Consider the following 14,989-nt stretch of genomic DNA (forward strand, 5'->3'; position numbering starts at 1 on the left):
TTATTTTCCCCCAAAATAGTTTAGCAATTTAAGGTTATTTTTCTTTAATATAAATTTATTTATTTATTTATTTATTTCTGGGTGTGTTGGGTCTTCGGTTCTGTGTGAGGGCTTTCTCTAGTTGCGGCGAGTGTGGGCCACTCTTCATCGCAGTGCGCGGGCCTCTCACTATCGTGGCCTCTCTTGTTGCAGAGCACAGGCTCCAGATGCGCAGGCTCAATAGTTGTGGCTCATGGGCCTAGTTGCTCTGCTGCACGTGGGATCCTCCCAGACCAGGGCTCGAACCCGTGTCCCCTGCATTGGCAGGTGGATTCTTAACCACTGCACCACCAGGGAAGCCCAGCAATTTAAGGTTTTTTAAACCAATACCAATACAGTACAATGCAAATATGGATATTTCAAGTGAAATAATTTCACCTTTTATAAAGCTCCAAATTCTGTTAACCCAATATGATTTCTGTTTTGCTGACAATGCCTCCTTGCCCTGTTATTTGTATGTTATGTCATTGGCAATACCAACCAGCACCATGGTGCCTCCTACCCTGCATAGATCTGGGGGAGCAGGGCAGGGTCCTATAGAACAGGGATCCCCAGCCCCTGTTAGGAACCGGGCCACACAGCAGGAGGTGAGCAGCGGGCGAGCAAGCGAAGCTTCATCTGTATTTACAGCCGCTCTCCATGGCTTATGTTATCGCCTGAGCTCCGCCTTCTGTCTGCATTATGGTGAGTTGTATAATTATTTCATTATATATTATAAGGGAATAATCATAGAAATAAAGCGCACCATAAATGTAATGCGTTTGAATCATCCCTAAACCATTCCCCCATCCCCGCCGATCTGTGGAAAAATTGTCTTACATGAAACCAGTCCCTGGTGCCAACTTGTTCCCTGTATCATGTCTAACAATAGTGGGGAAATTATCCACGTCTAAAGTTAAAGAAATAATCACAGTCTCTTAACTCCTTCCAGGATTATTCTTGAGTGAAGAAAACCCCAAAGAAAGTTTATTCCACTGTGATAAATATGTCCGTTTTGTACCTTTTTTAATGGGATTTATACTTTGAGAAAATATTGACCGTTTGCAGAATCTTTATAGTAGGCTTGCTATTGGCCCGTCTGTCAAACAACTCAGCAACCCATTCACACGGGGACACATTAGCACTTCATGCAGCAGTTTAGAAGCATGAAATGACCATCATGGTATTAGAAATCAAGTGCAAAATATCTGACCTTCACCCTTATAGCTTTAGAATGTAAAGTCGATCCATGCAGTGAATATCTATTTTATTTGTCATGATGTTTTGTGTGGGAGATGTGACGGGAAGTTTTTAAACGTTGGGGTAATTAAAACAATGTCACCTGAACACCCACTTACTGTCCTTGATAATGTTGTATCTAAATTCCTCTTCCCCATTCACATCCTTAAAATAGCCAAAACCCACCTGCCTTTTCAGGTGTAGAACAAACATAAGTCATAATTAATTGATTTTTCCTCTGAACTTGAAAATATTTTTTTTACCTGTTCTTTTTCATGTCAATTGATACTTTATCCCTTGTATTATAGTTATGTCTTGTTGCCTCTTTTAAGGGCAAGAATAATCATTACAGTAAAAATATGCTCACTTTTTTCAAAAATGTAGAGAAAATGAATTAGAAAATGAATGGCATCTGTCATCTATTCCATGGTAGCTTTAATGACAACACAATGGTCTACATGTTCAGAATACCTTAGGAAAGGTTTTGTTTACATTGAAGAGAAACGTCTTTATGACAATATTGAGATAAGAAAGGAGCAGTCTCTGGGGGTGGCATGGATCTGGGTATGAGATTGAGCTTAGCAAAAGAAGCAAATAAACATTTCTCCATTGAAAGAATGTGAATTAAGTGATGATAATCTGGGAGCCCATTTTTCTCTAAAGAAAAACCTAAAAAGAGAGAAAGCCTGAAAAGGTAAACTTGTTTATCTCTACTCTAAATCAGTAAGTACTGATTTTCAAATTTAACTCTCAGAGTGGGAAAGGCAAATTTACTTTTCTTAATCCCAAGGTTATTTAGTTATTTATTTATTAAAAAAAATTTTAAAGCATGTTTTGCTGATGTTTCAAAAATAGGCAGCAGGACTCATTAGCATTGGGTCACCATGGAAGTGATGAGCGTCCATGAGATCGCCCCATGAGCATTTGTGCAGATAAGTGAGGAGCATCAGAGCAGAATCTAGTGAAGGAATACCATACACTCAGATGCCAGCAGAAGAGAGGGAATAAAAAATAAAAGAAGAGAGGGAATAAAACAACGTTTGGGGTTAAAGTTGGTATTTGCAAGAAGGGAGAAGTCAACAGAGTCACACATAATCAGAAGGCTCATAAGAGAGTCTGCTGCATGTGGTGAATTACGCTTATGACTTTTTGGTCACAGACATTTTAATAAAGTAGTTGAGGGAGATTGTCAGTGTTAGAAGATGAGAACATAGACACTGAGTGCGGATTATTGTTCTAGAGTTCTAAGCTTTGAAGGCAAAGAGAAATTAATTTTATTTTAAATTAGATTTAAATTCATTTAAAAATGTACACATGGGGTTTGTATCATGGTGGGGGCATGTTAGTAACAAGGTTTATAATGACTCTAAACTCCTCCTGAAGCCGAAACAGATGCAATAGGATGACAAAAGAAAAAGCACGTGGATGACTTCAACAAAACTAGGTGATGGGGATTCCCCAGAAACTCTTAAATGTGGGGGGCTATAGACAAACTACTGACAACAATAGGACCAGCGTAAGAAGAGCAGCAGTGTAACATTAGGTGATGGATAGTGAAAGGAGAAGAGTTACTGGGATTAATATATAGTCACAGAACTGCAAAGTTGTCAGCAAATGCTCATCTCCAAAAAGCGGAGGATGGGAACTTCCCTGGTGGTGCAGTGGTTAAGAATCCACCTGCCAATGCAGAGGACACAGGTTCGAGCCCTGGTCTAGGAAGATCCCACATGCCACAGAGCAACTAAGCCCATGTGTCACAACTACTGAGCCTGCACTCTAGAGCCCGTGAGTCACAACTACTGAGCCCACATGCCACAGCTACTGAAGCCCACATGCCTAGAGACCATGTTCCTCAATAAGAGAAGCCATGGCAATGAGAAGCCCATATACCACAATGAAGAGAAGCCCCCTCTCACTGCAACTAGAGAAAGCCTGTGTGCAACAACAAAGACCCAATGCAGCCAAAAATAAATTAAAAAAAAAATAGCAGAGGACCATTTCTTGAATGGAAACCTAGGAAAATGTGTCTAAGAATATTCACAACAATTTGATAGACCTACACAAGCTCTGAGTTGAAGCTGAATGCAAAAGGGCCATGATATCACATAGTTTGGTAGTAGCCTAACTCCTTGCAGATCTCAGAAATATTTAGCAAATACTACTTTCAGAAGAAGAGAAACTCACCCTGAGGGAAACTGCTGGATTTAGGAATCAAATTGAGCCAGAGTGGAACACTAAACACAGAGAGAAGGCTCAGTAGTATGGGAATCCCTAGAAGAATTTCATCCTATAAAATACTATAACAGAGGGAAAATTAACTATGTTTGTATTATTTTTATTTGGAACCAGGATTTTCAGTGTAACAGAAAAGATAAAAATAGAAAACCAAAGAATTAATAAAATTCATGAAATATCCAATAGAAAGTATCAGTACACACTTGCTGTTTTTTTTTTAATATGTTATTCCAAGTTCTTTCCCTTTTCAGTGGACAGTGGGCAACCAACAGCAACAAGCACCTCTACCACCTAAATCATAGTCTCCTTTAAATATTATTCCCCAATAACAGGGACCATGTTTCCTTGGAAGAACAATGGATTATTGGTCTGGGACAGGAAACATATAAGATGAGCCTGGAACATAAATGGGGTCTTGTCACAATTGTATGTATGCATATATATATATATATACACACACACACACATACACACATATGTGTGTATATATATACACATGTACATATATATACTTATATAATCATTTACATATATACTTACATGTGCACACATACATATACATTTAATAATAACAAAAGCAATAATAAGAAACTTATTCATCTACTTAGAGGTAACTAAGGCAGGCACCAACTCTTGATTTTGATAATTAGTCATTAAAGATAACAACAAAATTTCTTCTTGTCTTTCTTGTAACTACTGTATTTCAAGATAACCAAATAACCCTAGTTCAGAGAGAAAAGTTCTTATTTACAGAATAATTACATCTATTGAATGTGAAAGAAAATGGAAATTTTAAAATTGCCATTTTCAACCCTTAATAAAATAACTTAATTCAGACAAACATTATCATCTGAATTTTCTGATCAATTTAGTCTCACTGAGTGTGGGAAAGCAACACGTGATATAGATGCAAAGGGAAAGAAAAAAGATTGAACTTGATCTAGATTATCCATTACAACTAAATTCCAGTTATAAGGGAGATGACAATAGAGGAACAGGTTAAATGACACCATGAAGAAAGAAGCTCAAAATGTGAGATTTCTTGTAAGAAAACTCACCTGGTTTCTTCAATGAGTCAAAGACATGAAAGGAAATAGAAGGGGAGTCTTATCTGAATTAAAAGAGAATCAAGAGCCATAACAACTAAGATCACTGGTAAGGGGGTGTGGCCAAGATGGCAGAGTAGGAAGACCCTGAGCTACCTCTTGCTATGGGCACACCAAAATTAACACTATTTGCAGAGAAACTATTGATGAGAATGACCTGAAGACTAGTTTTCCACAATTAAAGAGATAAAGAAGGAACCCCAATGAGCTGGTAAGAAGGGCAGAGACGTGATATAGTCAAGATCACACCTCTGGACAGGCAACCCACAGGGAAGGAGAATCACAATTGCAGAGGTTCTCCCCAAGGAGTGAAGAGTCTGAGCCCCACATCAGACTTCCTAGCCTGGAGGTCCTGCATCAAGAAGATGAATCCCCAGACTCTCTGTCTGTCTTTGAAAGCCAGTGGGGCTTGTATACAGCAGGACAGGAGGGCTGAAGGAAATAGAACTCTTAAAGGGCTCATACAAAATCTCACACACTCTGATACCCAGCACAGAGACAGTAATTTGAAAAGATCCTGGGTCAGACTCACTTACTGATCTTGGGGAGCCTCCTGCAGAGGCACTAAGCAAGTGGGACTCCCCCTGGGGAGATGCTGGTGGCAGCAATTTTGGAGAGCTCATTGTACCATGAGGACACTAGTGTTGGCAAGTGCCTGTTTAGAGTCCTCTCTCTCACCTAGTAGTGTTGGAAGCTTACCCAACCATGGACCAGTTGGCAGCACACCTTGGACTCCCCAACCCAGGCTAGCAGCCTGCTGCATGGAGACCCAGCCCCACCCATTAGTGGGGCAGCAACCTTTGCATGAGGCAGGGCCTGCCAGCCAACCAGGCTGGGGTCCAGCCCTGCCTACCAGCACTCCCACAGTAGTGGGCTCAACTACAACAGAAGGGTGCATGCAGCCCACATAAGGGCACCCTCAGAGCATATACCTCTGGTGATCAGAGCAGAGTGTGCTGCTGGGACCCATAGGATGTTTCCTATATAAGGCCACTTCTCCAAGATCAGGAAATGTAACTGACCTACCTAATACATAGAAATAAAAACAGAGAATTAGACAAAATGAGGCAACTGAGGAATATATTGCATACAAAAGAACAAGATAAAATGCAGAAGAAGAAGTAAATGCAGTGGAGATAATAATCTACCCAATAAAGAGTTCAAGGTAATGATCATAAAGGTGCTCAATAAACTCAAGAAAAGAATGGGTGAACACAGTGAGAAGTTTAACAAAGAGTTAGAACCAAACAGAGCTGAAGAATACAGTAACTGAAATAACAATACACTAGAAGGAATCAATAGTAGATTAGATGATAAAGAGGAACAGATCAGCAAACTGGAAGACAGAGTAATGGAAATCACTCAAGCTGAACTGAAAAAAGAAAAAAGAATTTAAAAAATGAGGACAGTTTGAGGCCTCCAAGAAAACATCAAGCATACTAACATTCACATTACACGGGCTTCATAAAGAGGAGAGAGAGAGAGAATGGGGAAGACAACTTATTTGAAGAAATAATAGCTGACGACTTCCCTATCCAGGGAAAGTAAGCAAATATCTAGGTCCAGGAAACACAGAGAATCTCAAACAAGGTGAACCAAAGAGATCCATACCAAGACACATTGCAGTTAAAATGGCAAAAATTAAAGATAAAGAGAGAAACTTAAACATAACAACAGAAAAGAAATTAATTAAGTACAAAGGAACTCCCAGATGACTGTCAGCTCACTTTTCAGAAGAAACTTTGCAGGCCAGAGAGGAGTGGCATTATATATTTAAAGTGATGAAAGGAAAAAATCAAGAACACTCCACAAAGGAGAGGTAGAGTTTTAGACAAGCAAAAAGTGAAAGATTTCAGCACCCACCAGTAAACCCATTTTACAAGGAATGATAAGGGGACTTCTCTAAGCAAGAAAGAATGTACTGCACCTAGAAATATGAAAATTATGAAAGGAAAAATCTCATTGGTAAAGGCAAGCATACAGTAAAGATAGTAGATCAGCTACTTATAAAGCGAGTAAAAAGGTTAAAAGATAAAAGCAATAAAATGATTTATATCTACAATAAGCAGTTAAGGGATACATGAAACAAAAAGATGTAAAATACAAAGTTAAATATGTTAAACATTGGTAAAAATGCAGGGTTGTTAGAATATGTTCAAACTTAAGAGATCATCAACTTAAAATAATCATAAATATATATATATATATATATATATATATATATATATATATATATATATATATACACATATATATGTAGATAGATAGATAGATATCTATTTGGTGACCACAAACCAAAAATCTATAATAGACACACAGAAAAGAGAAAGGAATCCAAACATAACACTAAAGGTAGTTACCAAGTCACAAGGGAAGAGAGAATAAAAAGAAGAAAGGAACAAAAAAGAACTACAAAACAACCAGAAAACAATTAACAAAATAGGAATAAATACATAACTTATCAAAAGACATAGAGTGGCTGAATGAAAAAAAAAACAAAAACCAAACAAACAAGACCCATATATATGCTGCCAGCAAGAGACACACTTCAGATCTAAAGACAGACACACACAGACTGAAAGGGACAAAGAAGGACATTACAAAATGATAAAGAGATCAATCCCAAAAGAAGATACAACAATTGAATCTATGCATCCAATATAAAATCCCCTAAATATATAAAGCAAATATTAACAAATTTAAAGGGAGAAATTGAGAGCAACACAATAATAGTAGGGGACTTAAATACCCCTCTTACATCAATGGACAGATCACCCAAACAGAAAATTCATAAGGAAAGATTCACCTTAAATGAAACATTAGATCAGATGGGCTTCAGGAAAGATCACACGCTAGGCCACAAAAACAAGTCTTAGTAAATTTAAGATTGAAATCATATCAAGCATCATTTCCAAACACAAGGATATGAGACTACAAATCAACTACAAGAGAAAAAAACTGCAAAAATCACAAACATGGCAGCTAAACAATATGCTACTAAACAACCAATGGGTCACTAAAGAAACAAAAGAGGAAATTTTAAAATATCTGAATACACACGAAAACAAAAACACAACAATCCAAAATCTATGAGATACAGCAAAAGCAGTTCTAAGAGGGAAGTTTATAGTGATGCAAGCCTACCTCAAGAAATAAGAAAAATCTCAAATAAACAACCTAACTTTATAGTAGAGGAACTAGAAAAAGAAAAAAAAAAACAAAACCAAAGTTAGTAGAAGGAAAGGGATTCTAAAGATCAGAGCAGAAACAAATGAAATAAAGACTAAAAAAATAGAAAAAATCAATAAAAGTAAGGGCTATTTCTTTGAAAAGATAAAAAAAAAAAATTATAAAATTTTAGCCAGACTCATCAAGAACAAAAGAGAGAGGTTCCAAATAAATAAAGTAATAAATAAGGGAGGAAAAGTTACAACCAACACCACAGAAATACAAAGGATCATAAGAGATTACCACAATTATACACCAATAAAATGGACAATCTAGAAGAAATGGATAAATTCCTAGAAATGTACAATCTCCCAAGACTGAATCAGGAAGAAATAGGAAATCTAAACAGACTGATTACCATTAATGAAATCAATCAGTAAAAAAACAAAAACAAAAACAAACAAAAAAGAAAACTTTCAACAAACAAAGTTCCAGGACCAGACAACTTCCCAGGTGAATTCTACCAAACATTTAAAGAAGAGCCAATCCTTCTCAAACTATTCCAAATTTGAATAGGAAGGAATGCCTCTGAACTCATTCTGTGATGCCAGAATCACCCAATCACTCAGATACCAAAACCAGACAAAGACACCACACACACACAATTACAGGCCAACATCAAGAATGAATATTGCAAAAATTCTCAATAAAATATTAGCACAAACTGAATTCAACAATACATTAAGAGACATACACCATGATCCATGGGATTTATCCCTGGGATACAAGAATAGTTCAGTATACATAAATCAATCAATGTGACACACCATGTTAACCAATTGAGGAATCAAAATCATATGATTATCTCAGTAGAGGCAGAAAAAACTTTTGAAAAAATTTAATATTCATTTATGATAAAAAAAACTTTTGGGTCTTCCCTGGTGGTGCAGTGGTTAAGAATCCACTTGCCAAGGCAGGGATCATGGGTTTGAGCCCTGGTCCAGGAAGATCCCATGTGCCGGAGAGCAAATAAGCCCGTGCACCACAACTACTGACCCTGCGCTCTAGAGCCCATGAGCTACAATTTCTGCATCCTCGTGCCATAACTACTGAAGCCTGCGTGCCTAGAACCTGTGCTCCACAACAAGAGAAGCCATCACAAGAAGAAGCCCACGCACCACAATGAAGAGTAGCCCCCACTCACTGCAACTAGAGAAAGCCCGCATGTAGCAACGAAGACCCAACACAGCCAAAAATAAATAAATAAAATAAATAAATAAAATTTTTTAAAAGTCTCAACAAAGTGGGTATAGAGAGAACATACCTCAACATATATATGACAAGCACACAGCTAACACCATACTCAACACTGAAAAGCTGAAAGGGTTTCCTCTAAGATTAGAAACAAGACAAGAATATTTCACTCTCACACTTTCATTCAACATAGAACTGGAAGTCCAAGCCACAGAAATCAGACAAGAAAAGAAATAAAAGTAATGCAAATTGGAAAGGAATAAGTAAAACTATCACTGTTTGCAGATGACATGATACTATATACAGAAAAATCCTAAAGATGCCACCAAAAAACTACTAGAACTCATACAATAAATTCGGTAAAGTTACAGGATACAAAATTAAAATACAGAAATTTCTTGCATTTCTATACACTTAACAACAAACTATTAGAAAGAGAAATTAAGAAAACAATCTCATTTACAAGTGCATCGAAAAAAAAATACCTAGGAATAAATCTAATCAAGGAGGTAAAAGACTTGTATTCCAAAACCCAGAAGACATTGATGAAAGAAATTGAAGATGACACAAACAAATGGAAAGACACAACATGCTCATGTCTCGGAAGAATAAATATGATTCAAATGGCCACATTCCCCATGGCAATCTACAGAATCGTTGCAATTCATATCAAATTACCAATGGCATTTCACATATCTAGAACAAATAATTCTAAAATTTGTATGGAAACCAAAGAAACTCTGAATAGTCTAACCAATCTTGAGGAAGAAGAACAAAGCTGGAGGCATATCATGCTCCCTGATTTCAAACTATATTACAGAACTACAGCCATCAAAACAGTATGGTACTGATGCAAAACAGACACATAGATCAATGGAACAGAATAGGGAGGCCAGAAATGAACCCACACTTCTATGATCAATTAATCTATGACAAACGTGGCAAGAGTATAAAACGGGTAAAAGATAGCCTCTTTGATAAATAGTGTTGGGAAAACTGGATACCTACAGGCAAAAGAATCAGACTGGACTACTCTTTCACACCATATACAAAAATAAATTCAAAATGGATTAAAGACCTAAACTTAAGTCCTGAAACTGTAAAACTCCTAGAAGAAAACATAGGCAGTACATTCTTTGACAGTGGTCTTAGCAATATTTTTTTAGATCTATCTCCTCAGGCAAGGGAAACAGAAGCAAAAATAAATATATGGGAATACATGAAACTAAAAAGATTTTGTGTAATGAAGAAAACTATCAACAAAATGAGAAGGCAGTCTGCTGAATGGAAGAATATATTTGCAAATGGTATATCTGATAAGGGGTTAATATCCAAAATATGCAAAGAACTCATACAACTCAACATCAAAAAAAAAAAAAACTAATTAAAAAATGGGTAGAAGACCTGAATAGACATTTTTTTCCCAAAGAAGACATACAGATAGCTAACAGACACATGAAAAGATGCTGAACATCACTCATTATCAGGGAAGTGCAAATCAAAACTACGGTGAGATATCAGTACACATCTCTCAGAATCGCTATTATCAAAAAGTCCACAAATAACAAGTATTGGCAAGGATGTGCAAAAAAAAAAATGAACCCTCATGCACTGAACAGTATGGAGCTTTTCAAAAAATTAAAAATAGAACTACCATATGATCCAGCAGTTCCACTTCTGGGTATTTATCTGAAGAAAACAAAAACACTAATTTGAAAAGGTATATGCACCCCTATATTCATTGCAGCATTATTTACAATAACTAAGATATGGAAGCAACCTAAGTGTACATCAGTAGATGAATGGATAAAGAAGACATGTTATAAATATACAATGAAATATTATGTAGTCATAAAAAATGAAATCTTGCCATCTGTGAAAACGTCGGTGGACATAGAGGGTATTATGCTGAGTGAAATAAGTCAGACAGAGAAAGACAAATATGGTACTATATGATTTCACTTATATATGGAATCTAAAACAACAAATGAATAAACATAACAAAACAGACTCATCAGCACAGAGAACAAATGGGTAGTTGGTGGAGGGGAGGAAGGAAGGGGAATGCAAAGAAAAAAAAGGTAACCATGTAAGGCAATGAATGCTAATTAGCTTGATTTTGGTGATCATTTCACAAAATGTATCTATCTGAAAGCATCACATTTTACACCTTAAGTATATACAATTTTTGCCAGTTATACCTCAATAAAGCTGGAAAAACATTTGAAAAGGAGACATAACAACAAAATGTTAACTGTAAAACAATCCTGATTTGATTAGCTCAATTATAAAAACAATAATAATGACTTTTTATCTCATTATGAAAAAATGAATGTGGAGTAGATGATAGGTGATACCAAGAGGCTGTAATTACTCTTGTGTGAAATTGACATTGCGGTTATACATGAAAACTCTTATTTTCATCAGAGAAGCATTCTAGATAACATAGATTTTATGACTTGACTCAAGCATGTTGGCACCAAAAGCAAAGGCTATAGAGAAATAAACAGAAGGAGGATAGAAATATTGTGATGCCTGTTGTATCTGGGTGATGACTATATAGGACACGTTATATCATTTTCTCTTGTTTTGTGTGAGTTTGCAAATTTTTGTGATAAAAACTGATTTTTAAAAATGTAAATAAAAGGTTTGAAGACACGGAGATGGAAATTAAATCCAATGTTGTGTGGTTGTACTAAGTCTATGTCTGACCAAATGTCTCCACGAGAGCATGTTATCAAGCATCACTTAAACTGTCTATTTAAAATGTAAAAGAAATGCCCCATTCCATTTTTTGTAAAATATTTTTATTGAGATTTAATTTATCAACCATAAGCTTCACTCATTTTAAGTATACAGTTCAATGATTTTAGTAAGTACCTAGAGTTGTAATCTAAATTTAGAACATTATTTTCTACCCAAAAAGATCCCTGCTGCCCATTTGCAGTAAATTCCAATTCCAGCTCTGGGAAACTACTAATCTACTATCTGTCTCTACCGATTTTCATTTTCTGCATATTTCATTTAAGTCAAATCCTGCAGTATATGGCTTTGTATCTGCCTTCTTTCATTTAGCATAATCTTTCGAGGTTCTTTCATGTTGTAACATGTATCGGTGTTTCACTCTTTTGTATTGCCGAATAGTATGTATGTATATTCACATTGTGTTTATCCATCTCCTAAACAATGGTCCTTTGGATTACTTCAGCTTTTTGGCTGTTATAAATAATCCTGCTATGAACGTTTGTGAACAAGTCTTTGAGTGAACATAGGTTTTCCTTTGTCTAGGGTAGATACCTGGGAGTGGAGCTTTTGGGGCCTTACAGTAAACTGAAGTTTTAACATTTTAAGTAGCTGCCAAACTGTCTTCCAAAGTGACTGCACCATTTTACATTCCCATCAACAATGTATGAAGGTTCCAGTTTCTTCTCCACATCCTCACAAGCCCTTGCTCTTGCTTGTGTTTTTTTATTACACCCATCCTAGTGGGTATGAAGTAGTATCTCACTGTGGTTTTAATTTGTATTACCCTAGTGGCTAATGACACTGAGCATCTTTCCATGTGCTTATCAGTCATTTGTATATCTTCTTTAGTGATATAACTGCTTCACCCTTTTGTAAATTCTGAGAAAAAGAAATTTATATGAATAGTGCTTTTTTCTGTTCATATATATATAATCTTAAAGATCTGTATCAATAGTTGGAATGATACATAGAATATGAATTATACACAAGGCCCTATGATTCCGAATAACCACTTTAACTCATATCTAATAGGCTTTTCTTTTCTTCTGCAGACCCAGCGAACTCAGCCCCATCCATACTGGATGGGTTTGATCATCGCAAAGCCATGGCGGGGCAGCGTGTGGAGTTGCCTTGCAAAGCGCTCGGCCACCCCGAGCCAGATTACCGCTGGCTGAAGGACAACATGCCCCTGGAACTTTCTGGAAGGTTCCAGAAGACCGTGACTGGGCTGCTTATTGAGAATGCACGCCCCTCAGACTCAGGCAGCTATGTGTGTGAAGTGTCCAACAGATATGGAACTGCTAAGGTGATAGGCCGCCTGTACGTGAAACGTAAGTTGGTTGGTAACTTGCAGTGGTGATGGTGGAGCTCTTGTTACAAGCCGACCTCCGGGCTTTCTCTGTAGCCCCCACGAATCCTCACAGCAGCCCTGCTGAGACCCACAGTAGCCCCATTTTACAGATGAGGAAACTGAGGCTCCAAATTCTCAAGGTTACACAGCTGGAGAGTTGGGAGCCACAGGATGTGTTTCCAAGATAACGTTACCTAGCTGTTGAATTCAGAGTGGTCAGCCTGTCTGCAAGTCAGTGGAGGGGGAGGGGCAGGGTGGTGCTGTCAGCAAAAACAGTGGTGATCAGATCAAAGCAGTTGTCCTTGGCCTGTTTCCAGATGCTGCTTTAAATTTCTAAATGGGGCTATTATCAGCTCTCTAGAGGGCCGTATATAAGGTTGTAATTATCCAAATATTGGACTTGGACTCAATATTATAGATAAGTTAGGCCAAGTATGGTAGATATATCTCATCTCTAATTGATTTCTAGTGACTGATGTGAGGAAGATGTTGAGAAGGATGCCAAAGGTAGACTCGGAAGAAGGAGGGGTGTGATTGCAGGGGGAAGCGCTCTAACCTAGTTGAAAAGCCTTAATTTTGCTCATGCAGAAACCAAATCAAAGTGAGTTACTCAAGATCACATGGCCAGAAATAAGTGGCAGAACTCTGGTCAAAATATATGGCTCTCAGTTGCCAGTGTGCTATCGTACATATCTGTATACATAAAAATTTGATGAACTGAACTGAGCAAACTGAATACGAGTCTGACATTGAAAAGGGAGGCATTTTCTTACCCTGGCTTTTTTCCAGCCTTATGCCTGTTTATGGAACTGCCTCTTCAGTGTCACCCTGGGCGTAGACAGCTTTAGCACAATACCAGCCCAAGTGAATACATTTGAAATAAATATCCCAATGACTGCCTGGAATCGGCTGTCCAGACTGAGTCCTGCAAATGTCATTCGAACATGCTTAGGCTGAGATTAGAAAGAAAAGGAGGATAATGTCTGCACAGTTATATTTTGATGGCTGAAGAACCTTGTAGATGAAACAATGCAGCATTGGACAGCCAATGAGAATCACTCCAATATGCAGGCTCGACACCACCTTTCGTGGCTCCCCAGTTTCTGTTGAATAAAGTTTATATCTTAGGATAGTATGGAAAGCATCTCAAGTAAAGCTGTACGGTCATACTTCTCATAGTTTTTCTTCAAAAAAACCCTGCTCCTGTGAAATCTAACTTCTTCCTATTCTCGTACAAACCTGTTCCTTCCCTAATTGCAAGTCATATGCTGCTCTCTCCTCATATAACGTAAGATGGTTTACAAATACTTGAATGTCTAAAACTTCCCATCTTTCTAAGTCTAATGCAATGCCTCATTCTCAAAACATCCCCTGTTTCCCTCCTATTTTCTGCTCAAGGCTCAAAGTATTTTACTGCTTTCTCTGTAAAGGCATTTACCACTGTCTACATTTTAAAAGTTATTTGTGGAAAAGTCTTAATTCTGACTGTGCTTGTTTTCATCTTTGTACTCTGCCACGTCTGGGAAAGTTCCAGATATGTCTCTAATGCTCCCATCCTCCCTTCTGACTATTCCCTTTGTTTGGTCTCTCTTCTCCAGGCGGAAAGGATGCTCCTGGGTTCCAAATTCCGAAACTTCTTCTATTCTATCTTGTCTCTTTTCTTTGGGTGCCCTCTTATTTTATGGCTTCAAGTTCCTCCCCTCTGAAAACAGCCCTGAATTTGCATGCTCACCCTCAGCCTCCTTGTTGAGTGTCAGGGGAGCAGCATGTCTCCCAATTTTATATCAGATGCTTAGCTGGCACTTTCAAAGAACAGTATCACAAACTTCTCTCCACCATCTCTCTACCATTTACCAGCCTCTTGTTATTCTAG

The 14,989-nt window shown here is 37.5% G+C and overlaps 1 protein-coding gene across 1 annotated transcript in view; it reads left to right on the forward strand.

Annotated features, from left to right (window-relative positions):
* Nucleotides 1-14,989, forward strand: part of DSCAM (DS cell adhesion molecule) — a 753,140-nt gene that overhangs the window by 417,394 nt on the left and 320,757 nt on the right. The window contains exon 6 of the mRNA XM_060098767.1: nt 12,818-13,096. Coding sequence (XP_059954750.1) covers nt 12,818-13,096 — 279 coding nt within the window. The remainder of the gene's footprint in view (nt 1-12,817; nt 13,097-14,989) is intronic.

This window comes from Mesoplodon densirostris, chromosome 5 (genome assembly GCF_025265405.1).
Source record: "Mesoplodon densirostris isolate mMesDen1 chromosome 5, mMesDen1 primary haplotype, whole genome shotgun sequence".
Classification (NCBI taxonomy): domain Eukaryota; kingdom Metazoa; phylum Chordata; class Mammalia; order Artiodactyla; family Ziphiidae; genus Mesoplodon; species Mesoplodon densirostris.